This window comes from Schistocerca piceifrons, chromosome 4 (genome assembly GCF_021461385.2).
Source record: "Schistocerca piceifrons isolate TAMUIC-IGC-003096 chromosome 4, iqSchPice1.1, whole genome shotgun sequence".
NCBI classification, from domain to species: Eukaryota; Metazoa; Arthropoda; class Insecta; order Orthoptera; family Acrididae; genus Schistocerca; species Schistocerca piceifrons.
In genome coordinates this window covers 476,539,336-476,551,338 of record NC_060141.1, presented here as the reverse complement: position 1 = coordinate 476,551,338, position 12,003 = coordinate 476,539,336, and the positions used below count along the sequence as shown (strand labels likewise).

The 12,003-nt window shown below is 37.9% G+C and overlaps 1 protein-coding gene across 3 annotated transcripts in view; it reads right to left on the bottom strand.

Annotated features, from left to right (window-relative positions):
- Window positions 1-341: 341 nt before the first annotated feature.
- LOC124794765 (glutamyl aminopeptidase-like) overlaps window positions 342-12,003 on the bottom strand; it is a 278,588-nt gene continuing 266,926 nt past the window's right edge. For all 3 annotated transcript variants that reach the window (XM_047258386.1, XM_047258385.1, XM_047258387.1), the window contains one exon: window positions 342-3,691. In XM_047258386.1, the coding sequence (XP_047114342.1) occupies window positions 3,545-3,691 (147 nt within the window). In that variant the 3' untranslated portion in view covers window positions 342-3,544. The remainder of the gene's footprint in view (window positions 3,692-12,003) is intronic.

The following is a 12,003-nucleotide window of genomic DNA, read 5'->3' as shown; positions in this document are numbered from 1 at the left end:
TCATGCTCCTTCTCTTTTTGAGTGGAAATACTGCTGTGTGCATATCAAAACAATTTACTGCATTTGTGAAAAATGAAAGTAATTGTTCCTACATAAAGTGGATCGTGCCCAAGTACATTCATTTACAAATTCTAGCACCACATGTGATCATGGTGCCTGATTTCAGTAGTGACTCTTGTAGTCAAATGTTCAACATTTTTAATATTCACATCAGAATCAGCTGACAGTGGTTGCACCAAGACCATATTCTACAACTACCAGTATGTTTTATCATTCTCTCATTAAGAAAGACTGAAATTTTGGAGAAAAGAGTTCTGCTATTTATGCAATGAATTCACAAATACTAACAAAAATATCATCTTTATTTCCAACACTATACAAAATACATTAATTATATGACTGTATAAAGCATATACATTTAGTTCATGTTTGCAATACAAACCATAGGTTGTGTAAACACAATTACTAAATCTTAATCTTACATCGGTCTTTGGCTATGTCACTGTTTGTATGATATTCATTCAGTAATACTAACAGATGGTGCTGCTCACCCATTTTCTTCCTGCATAACAGATTATTTTTGTACTATAAGGTAAACAAGTTAAAACTCCATGCTGTTGTACCATATTGTTAATAGGGTACAGAATTACATTCTATTAACAGTATGTAAAGATCATAGTGGGCCTGACAGTACAAAATATACAGCTTAATGTTAAATTAGTATGGAAAATAAAGATTTTTGTACAACATTAATATAAATATTTTTTCAGTATCTTCAAAATTAAATAATAAAAAACCTATAAGCTCCTTAGAAAAGACAAGACAAATTTTACAACTCATGAACACATTCACATGCAACAATGAAAAATCTGCAATATTTACATCTCACCATGCATGAAGAAATTTACGAGAACAGATATAAATAGCCTGCGACACAGACAGTGCTATTAATTCTCAGAACTGTACAGATTAAATTAAATAATGCATTTATACTGAGAACAAATGTAAGAATTGGTATAATGAAAGCTATCTGAGCTTCTGTAAGATATTGTCTTACTGACTAACCACAACAAAGCTTCCACTTTTTACATACTAGAGAAAATTGACAGAGAAGAGCATACAAAATTTTCCTTCATTTTACATAAAGATAAATAAAATCCATAAAAATTCTTTTTACTTCAATATTCAGTACAGTTTATGTCAAGGGATAAAAATGATACATCCAGTACGCAGATTTTCATGACTAACACATTCTACATAGTTCCTTTCACCTAGCAAAATATGTACTGGCAGTTTTTTTTCTAAAATTTTTTGTAAATACCTGTTCATGTTATAAAATCTTGATTATGTTAAATCAGTCTGGTTACCTCAAAAGAACTTTAAAAGACCTTTTTCAATTCTTAATGTAGATTACATTTTGTTATGATCCCAGTTTTTATGTTTGTGTTATGGAAATACAAGTACATAGGCCTCAGATTAGGCAGCTCATAATGTGTGTCATGTACCACAGTATAAAGTAGTTACACCTGATTTTATTAAAGCAGCACAATAAAAATGGAACATGTTTTTGCAAACTGCATATTGTGTTACCATAGCCAACAGTATAAAGTAGTTAAACCACATCCAGCACTAACTAAGCTCTACAACATTTAAATGCACTTTATAAATATATAAATCACACATTTAAGTAGTTTGTATCAATATGAATAATGGATTTGTGTTAACATGCAAAGGTCGTTGAAGCATAGATCACAGCTTGATCAGTATTTGTGACAGATGACCTTGAAGTGAAAAACATGCTTTAACATCACCAGAAAGGCACAGTTAGTGAAATGGTTTCACATTCATTCAGACAGTTTTGAATGGCATTGAAGGGTCCACACACAAGGATTGCATCTTACTTGGAATTAAGATTATACTCTGAGAAGTGTAAAATATAACTTTTGATGTGATATACAGTGAAAAGGGCACCCTTACTGAAGACATTTCTTAAGTTTATTGTAATCTAATGTACTGTCATAACAAAAGTGCTGTCCATATTTATTCAAGTGACACCTGGGCATTATGTGATTTCCCTGGGCTAAGGGATTATGAGCTCTGTGATGTAGAGAGACCTTGATAACTGGATACTGAATTATGTGAATAGATTTTTAATACAGCATTAAAAAAGTTCTAAGTATGTTGTTTGTATAGAAGTGATTAGGACCCTGTGAAACAAGATCACTCATTAGGAACAAAGTCATGAGACTCAAATATCTTTGAAACTGATACACGCTAAACTTCAGGTGGCAACACAAGCAGGAACATATTTTATGTTGTCTCTTAGTTATATGAATAGTAATAAAATGAGAATTCATTGAAATCACCTTGTTAACTGCGTATTTTGTTCTGAAATGTTTTATTTTGCTAATAATAGGGGCAATAGAGATTACACTTTGCAACAAGCAGTAATGGCTGTCTTACTGGATGAAATGTTCGCTGGTGAAAAGTGAGCTTAAGGCCTCAAAAAGTAATCCAGATACTTTTAATTTATTTGCACCATTCATAATACTGAGACAGCAACTGAGTTGCTGTAGTTTCAGCCAATTAGGCATAATAATGTTTTGCAACCAACAGGAGACTACATAACATAAAAATGCTTCCAGCAATTTGAAAATATTGCATTCAGAGGGGAGAGCATTATAATAACTAATGTATTAGTTGAGGAATCATAGTGGTAGCTGATAGACAAACAGGGAAACAGCTTGCCTGAGACTGACAAGTGTGTAAAAAAATAATCTGCTAACAATTCGAAGTGCGCATGCCTGAGGTTTGCAGTAGAAATGATTCTAAATATTCTCATTTTAGCATTATGCACAAAATTTTTATTTGCAAAAGAGAATAAATTATTGCAAGAAAAAGAGTGATAGTTATTGCAAGAAAGCATTTTTATGTGATTCATCCAACACATGATGACAAGGTGTATCACATGTACACTGTCTGCGAAAACAAATAATTACAGTAAAAATGAAGAAATTTTTGATTAAAGGAAATATTAGACTGTAACATAAGTTTTGGTAAGAAATCAGTAAAATGAACAGAGAGCAGATTTGAATATCAGTTTTTGGACAAGCTGCTGGTGTGGTGTAAACATACTAGGCATACATAATACGTTCCTGAAAAAGCCAATAGAATGTGTTAAAATCAACCAGTCACTGGTAACCAATCAATCAACAGCAGCATTTTACTACACAGAACCTGAAAGTCACATTTACACATGCCTCCCCCCTCTCCTCCCCATACTTTCCAACCATACAAATTAATTTTACATAAAAACAACTACCATTCATAAACATTTCACTTGTAACATTAATTTAAATATTTAAATTCACACAGAAACATACAACATATAGACAGATATCACAAACTTACATTTTTTAACAACAATCGACACATATTACACAAGGTTGACAAAAATCACAAAGTTTAAGGAAGGCCATCCTTGAGTCACTTATCTTATCCAGAATGCCTAGGCATTGCAATAATGTCCATATTTGTGTAGGTATTATCTACTGAGATAATTTTTGAGCCAGGAATAAATGTCATCTTCATTGTTTTTTACCCAGTGTATATTAAGTTGGATTGTTTCAAGGCTCTGCATCAATGAACGACTTCCGGAACCAACATTCATGTCACTGAAGAACTGTGAAACCTATGAGCAAAGAAGCAGAAATAAATTCATGGAATTTATAAATCTGAGAACTACCAAATTCATTCTGACAATGTGTGTCATTTTCTGATGGGGGAAGAGGGGCAAAGGAATGGCGAAAGCAGGTAATAGTGAGATGTTACAGGCGTTGCAACTTAGAGTATCAAGTGCATACACTGAGTATAGAATAATTCTATGAAATGTTCCTAACCTAATACACAGGAATCAGAGAAGGTTAAAATGCAAATGAAAGGCATCTAAAACTGTGGCCAAGGGCAGATTTCATCACTCAGTGGTGAAATAAGCTTCTGAGCATAATACACCCTACTTAGTGGCTGTTTCACAACCTACACCATCTGAAAGCCACCTCCATCCCCTTCCTGAACCAAGACATAATACCAACTTCTCTGAACTATGTAGAGCTGACTCATCTTTGCAACACATTCTTCATTTCTGCAATCCTTTTGGTCTTGGTCTCCACTAAACCCTCTGACACACCCACCTCCACCCCTACCTCCATGCCACCCAGTTTCATAATTCTATGCACACTCTTCTCTCTCCATCTTCTCTCTTCCTTTATTCCGTCTCCCCCTCCCAATCCACTGTGTACCAGATGCAGCTGTGAACACACCAACGCCACATTCCTATCCCATATGCTTGCTACCTTCCCCTCCTATCAACACCCCCTCCTCTATCAAACTCCTTTTTTCTCCCTCGCCCACTCCACATGACAGTATCCCACATCCCAGTCGATCTCTATTGCTGATACAGTGTAGTTGGCCAGGGAAAAGTAGTCCTGTGCATGTGTTCCTTTTTATTTTATACACTAGTTAGCATTGAAGGAGGACATCACCCAAAACTTCAGCAATGTTTTCATTTTTTATTTTTTCCATCAACCACTCAATGTCTCAACTATAGAGCGTGTTGTTAGTTTTACTCCTTCCATTATTTATATTCCTCCCAGGAATTTCTGTCATTCCAACTGCAATCCTCATCAACAACAGTCATTTGGCCTCCTCCAGACTTATTTATCCAAGCATTACAGTGTTTAGCTATATGCTTTCACACTCCTCCTGCAAGTATTCTGTCACCATTAGGGAACTGCCTCTGTCTTTTTATCTCATGCTGTCATACAAAGATCTTTTACAGTCCATCTACCACCCATTTATTTGGCTTGAAATGTTTCTTCCTACTTTTCTTATTTTGGTGATAGGTGTTGACAGGTGAAAATTTATTAATGGATCTGTAAAATTTTCGTAGGTTAATTCTTCAAACTACTCGCAATATATTTATCGGTTGCTGTATTTCTTGTGCTGAAAGGGCCCTGCTCATCAGTGTCCCTTTAACAGCATATCAGCTCTTCTTAGTGGGCTGCTTCTCCTTTTGCATCAAAAGATGCTGAAAGAGACTTCTTTTGTTGATGAACCACGGACCTTGCCGTTGGTGGGGAGGCTTGCATGCCTCAGCGATACAGGTGGCCGTTCTGTAGGTGCAACCACATCGGAGGGGTATCTGTTGAGAGGCCAGACAAACGTGTGGTTCCTGAAGAGGGGCAGCAGCCTTTTCAGTAGTTGCAGGGGCAACAGTCTGGATGATTGACTGATCTGGCTTTGTAACACTAACCGAAACAACCTTGCTGTGCTGGTATTGCGAACAGGTGAAAGCAAGGGGAAGCTAGAGCCGTAATTTTTCCTGAGGGCATGCAGCTTTACTGTATGGTTAAATGAACAATTTGTACAGAAACCAGATGGCAGTTATAAGAGTCGAGCGGCATGAAAGGGAAGCAGCGGTTGGGAAGGGAGTGAGACTGGGTTGTAGCCTCTCCCCGATGTTATTCAATCTGTATATTGAGCAAGCAGTAAAGGAAACAAAAGAAAAATTCGGAGTAGGTATTAAAAACCATGCAGAAGAAATAAAAACTTGGAGGTTCGCTGATGACATTGTAATTCTGTCAGAGCCAACAAAGGACTTGGAAGAGCAGTTGAACAGAATAGATAGTGTCTTGAAAGGAGGATATAAATGAACATCAACAAAAGCAAAACAAGGATAATGGAATGTAGTTGAATTAAGTCGGGTGATGCTGAGGGAATTAGATTAGGAAATGAGACACTTAAAGTAGTAAAGGAGTTTTGCTATTTGGGGAGCAAAATAACTGATGATGGTCGAAGTAGAGAGGATATAAAATGTAGACTGGCAATGGCAAGGAAAACGTTTCTGAAGAAGAGAAATTTGTTAACATCGAGTATTGATTTACGTGTCAGGAAGTCATTTCTGAAAGTATTTGTATAGAGCGTAGCCATGTATGGAAGTGAAACATGGACGATAAATAGTTTGGACAAGAAGAGAATAGAAGCTTTTGAAATGTGGTGCCACAGAAGAATGCTGAAGATTAGATGGGTAGATCACATAACTAATGAGGAGGTATTGAATAGAATTGGGGAGAAGAGGAGTTTGTGGCACAACTTGACAAGAAGAAGGGACTGGTTGGTAGGACATGTTCTGAGGCATCAGGGGATCACAAATTTAGCATTGGAGGGCAGCATGGAGGGTAAAAATCATAGAGGGAGACCAAGAGATGAATACACTAAGCAGATTCAGAAGGATGTAGGTTGCAGTAGGTACTGGGAGATGAAGAAGCTTGCACAGGATAGAGTAGCATGGAGAGCTGCATCAAACCAGTCTCAGGACTGAAGACCACAACAACAACACTGGAACAACACACCAAGATAGTCTGAATTCACTGTATTGCCCGTAATATGGATTTCTAGATGATGACAGACTAACTACATCTGCATGCAATTCAATCAGACAAGAGAATGTGTATCTATCAGAGTCCATCAAGGCAATAACAACAAGTGCAAATATATTTCAGTATCATTTGTTCTTTGGTGAGCATTCCTTTGACATCATGGCGATCACATTCTCTTTATGCCATTCAACTGTGGCACCTGAGAGCAGATGATTCCACTCGGCTAGTAGAAGCTTCCATTTGCACCCCTCCTCACTGATAGCACAGGAACTATACAACTCCGATCTACACAGACCATAAAACACCTCATGAAAGTGAGATGCTTCCTACTTACTACAGGGTTATTACAAATGATTGAAGCGATTTCACAGCTCTACAATAACTTTATTATTTGAGATATTTTCACAATGCTTTGCACACACATACAAAAACTCAAAAAGTTTTTTTAGGCATTCACAAATGTTCAATATGTGCCCCTTTAGTGATTCGGCAGACATCAAGCCGATAATCAAGTTCCTCCCACACTCGGTACAGCATGTCCCCATCAATGAGTTCGAAAGCATCGTTGATGCGAGCTCGCAGTTCTGGCACGTTTCTTGGTAGAGGAGGTTTCAACACTGAATCTTTCACATAACCCCACAAAAAGAAATCGCATGGGGTTAAGTCGGGAGAGCGTGAAGGCCAGGACATGAATTGCTGATCATGATCTCCACCACGACCGATCCATCGGTTTTCCAATCTCCTGTTTAAGAAATGCCGAACATCATGATGGAAGTGCGGTGGAGCACCATCCTGTTGAAAGATGAAGTCGGCGCTGTCGGTCTCCAGTTGTGGCATGAGCCAATTTTCCAGCATGTCCAGATACACGTGTCCTGTAACGTTTTTTTCGCAGAAGAAAAAGGGGCCGTAAACTTTAAACCGTGAGGCATCCAGAAGCTTTAAACTGCGCATACCATCGCCGAATGGAGTTAGCAGTTGGTGGATCTTTGTTGAACTTCATCCTGAAGTGTCGTTGCACTGTTATGACTGACTGATGTGAGTGCATTTCAAGCACGACATACGCTTTCTCGGCTCCTGTCGCCATTTTGTCTCACTGCGCTCTCGAGCGCTCTGGCGGCAGAAACCTGAAGTGTGGCTTCAGCCGAACAAAACTTTATGAGTTTTTCTACGTATCTGTAGTGTGTCGTGACCATATGTCAATGAATGGAGCTACAGTGAATTTATGAAATCGCTTCAATCATTTGTAATAGCCCTGTAATTACCTTAACTTATGAACACCTTTTGTTGGCCAATGGAGAACAGGGAGGGGAGCCCCTCATTCCCAGAATGACACGTCACACTTCAGGCTACGTATTCCACCTATGTCCATTTAATTTTCATTACAGTCATTATTAAGTCTTTCACACCTCTTTGATTCCAGATACACTTCTTAGTTAAAAACTCTCCTAGTAGTCCTCAACTTGCGCCTCTCCATTTATTGCAGAGTAGTTCCCAGTTTTTTAACAAGTCCATGTTTCGCAGCCATAACTCAAAAATAGTCAACACACTAACAAGAAATTCTTCATTTCAAACATGTCTGAGGCTAGTTTGGAAACTTCTACTTAGTTCATAAAAATAATCCAGATCAATTTTACTTTTCTGCTTGTTTCTTTTGCTGTCCTTCCAGTTGTTGTCTTTAGTTGTCATCTGCTCTATATAAATACACTATCACTCAAAAGTTTTCTAACACAGTGCAAGTAGGATAAAAAAAGCTAGTTATGAGATTCAAATATGAATTAGCTATATTGTTTCCCCAGTGTCACGATTAAGATAATGTTTAAGAGTAGTGTTCTACATTTTTAAAAACGAAATCATTCAAAACATAACTTCCCATTGTTATGCTGTTCTAGTTCCAAGCATTGCATGCCACTAATTTTGTATTGTGGTGGCATAATATAATCTTTCCTCAGAAGATGGCGTTCATAAGACATCAACAAATCTGTAAACATGGTTACAGGTAAGAAAGGGGCATGTAGTTATGCATGAGAAATCAAAGAGTTAACTTCAGTGAGTGCGGTGTAAACACCAATAATGGGACAAAGGAAGGAGCTTTGAACAGAAAAACATTCTGCAATCGTGTTGTTATGTGCAGCCGGTCTTACTGTGTGACAAATAACATGTCAAGAAAATATTTCCTTGGGATGTGTCCATTATCCCTTGCAGAGGCATGCGGATACTGTCCAAAATATGGACCGATCTTGAAAGGATAGGCCAAAAGTCACATCAAAAGTGATGAAAAATATATAGTAGTCAGAAGTAAATGTGATTGCTTCAAAACAGTGCCCCTTTTAGTGGCAGGACTCAATCACAACAGAGAAAAGCCGCTGAGTGTAAGTACTGCAAAATACGTCTTCAGGCAGTGAACCTTAAAGGGGATGTGGCAGCTAAGAAACCATTACTGACAGCTATTAATACGCAGAAGAGTCTACACTTGGCAAGACAACATGAAAGTTGGGCAGAAAATCAATGGAAAAAAGTACTTTTCATTGACATCCGAATTTGAGGCGTTTGGCACAAAATAACGCAAGTTTGTTCACTGGTTGCCAGGCGAATGAATGTTACACCGATGTGTATATCCAACATTAAAGCACAGAAGGGGTTCCCACATGGTCTGGCATGTTTTGGAGGTGGTAAGACTGGTGAACTTTTACAAATAAACAGGACAATGAAGAAAAAAGATTGCCGTCACATTCTACAGTATCATGCAAAGCATGTGGAACTCATTTGATTGGCAAGGGATTCATCCTACAGAAAATAACAACCTAAACACACTTCAAAACTGTGTATAGTGTATTTGGCAAATTTAGAAAAAAAGAAGGAACTGAAAAATATGGTCTGGTCACCCCTATCCACCAACTGTAATCCTATTGAACTGTTTTGGGATCACTTGATTGACCAGTTAAATTAAGGCCTATTACCAACGTTCATCATCTCTGGACCATACTACAAGAGGAATGGCGGCATATCACCAAGGAAACCTTGATGAAGCTGACATCGAGAGTGCAGAGCAGTGATTTAAGCCAAAGGAGGCTACTGTGAGGAGAGTAAAATTTGACTGCATGTATTTAGTTTCAATAAAAGATAACTCCAAATCTGACTTATGAGTATTTCTAACATTTCCGGTTCCAATTTGCATTTTTTCCTGAAAATCACTAATATTCAAAATTTTTTGAATGATAATGTAAATTGAAGTTGCCTCCTAGCATCTGAATGTGCATGTGCATGTGCAGTCACTGCTTTAGAGATTTTGATCTGGTTCACACTCATGGAGACACTGATTCAGGAGGAATGTTGTATGTAATTTATAAAAATTTTGCAAAAGTTGTCTGAATTATGAGGAATCAAAGTTAAGCTGTGGAAATGATGTCACTGTCGCCTACTGAACAGCCGACATAACTAATGGCAGTTGCATTAGCATGAGTTAGGAGAAAGCATGACCAAACTTACAAATGGCCTGATGGTCTAGTGACAGGGCATTTGGTTGGGAACAGACTGTAGGACTGAGCCCTGGTTGGGTCAACTTTTTTCACACTGCTTTTTAACTTAACATTCACCTCTTAACAATGTGGAGGAGATTTGCCAGAAACTAACATGACTTGGTTCCCCTGTTACACTGTAGCTCCCCTGGTTAGGGATATGCAAGTCACCTAAGTGACATCTAACTGATTGTAATTATTTCATAAAACTGCATTAAAAAAATTGCGAGTCGAAAACGTGGGATTTTCAGTTATTTATGCATAGATTGAAACAGAGTATTGGATGCAGCTATACTGCATTTTATATAAAGAAAGTTTTTCAATAGTGCAGCAAATGACTCAACTTTAAGCTTCCTGCTTTCCTCAAGTCAAACATAGATGCAAACCCAATTCTCTGCATTGTGCGATGAGACATATTATTTGTTTGGACACTTTCAAATTACACAGAAGACTGGTAAATGAATCTCCTCTGTGAGAAAGGGATTTAGACCTTCTAAATATTGTAAAGACATGAGTAAAATCTTCTTGAATGGTCTTAAGGAATCTCTTGCAGAGGAATACATAAGATTTCAAAATAATCCTACAGAAGATAGAGGGGCGCACTTCAAAATATCTACATCTACATCCATACTCCGCAAGCCACCTGACGGTGTGTGGCAATTTCAGACTTCCAATTTCCCACCTCTCAGATTACCAGTCAGAATTTGTACTCTTAATTCACTGAAAATTCTTTTAACACTGGGCTGTGAGTTATTCAACTTTGAGGTATTGTAATGAATATAACCAATAATGAAACTGTTATGGCGTGAAGTCAGTGTCGGCATGCCAGTCGGGAATGACAGAGAAGAGATGGCTGTGAGAAGAGGTCAGCCAATCACATGCTGACCAACTTCCCTCCAGGACAACAACTCAACAGCAGCGGCCCCTTGGTGAAGAGGACATAACCGTCACGCCCGACTAGCGGCAACCACTTCACTAACTGATGCGTTGTAGCCTGTTCATTACCACTCTCTACATAGCACAGACTTGCGTTTGTCTATTGTGAAGAAGACTGATTATTTTGTATGACGCCATTTGCTTGCAACATACCTGTTTAAGTTGAGTATTTGTACTTGTCTTGTTGTAATAAAACTCATTAATATGAGTTGTTCAATTGTTTGTCTAGTGAACCGAGTATCCAGGATTCCTAGACACAACAGAAACAATAACCGCTTTGTCATCAGGCTGTGATGTAAGATTTACTGTTTCATAATCAAATATTTGTAATCAATAGTTTCCCTGCAATCATTTGAGAACACTTGCGTAGTGAAAAAACAGGTGAATCCAAATTGTGGCATTTTACTTTTTGCGCTTCAAATGAAACTTTTCTGAAAAAGTACTTCAGCAACTTTGCTCTGCTTACGTAGAGTATGTTCTTTCAGCAGCACAGTGGGTGACCCAACTTTCAGCTTTCTGCCTTCATTGGATCAAACCCCACACAGATATGATCCTTTGTGTGTCACAGCAAAGCAGCCTCGTAAAAGAGTTTGGACAAAAAAATTGCAGCGGTCTGTCGGTTCCAAAAGGCATCACAGTGCTAACTAAACCTCACAGTAGGAGTACTGTAACGTGACCTTAATATGTAACTCATGTGTGTTTTTTCTTAGTTTTTCTTTTATTTGTGCCATGTCAGCCAGCCTTTTATACATATTGCAACACTCACACTCACTCTCTCTCTCTCTCTCTCTCTCTCACACACACACACACACACACACACACACACACACACACACACACACACACAATTTTGTATACAATATTTACATTGGTTTGTAAACATATTATCACGATATGCTCCCATCATTGCCTTCAGATGTCACTCCAAACACCAATTGAATATGGAACACAGAATAATCATGCCTCCAGACAACTTTCCTGGTGTGCACTGCTTACATCATGTAAGTTATATGAAGATGGTGATATTGATTTAACATTCTTCTCTAAATTTTATTTGTGACCCCCAAACAAAATACGCTAAGCAAATCAAGTCATCTGGAAGAAAACGCACTCGT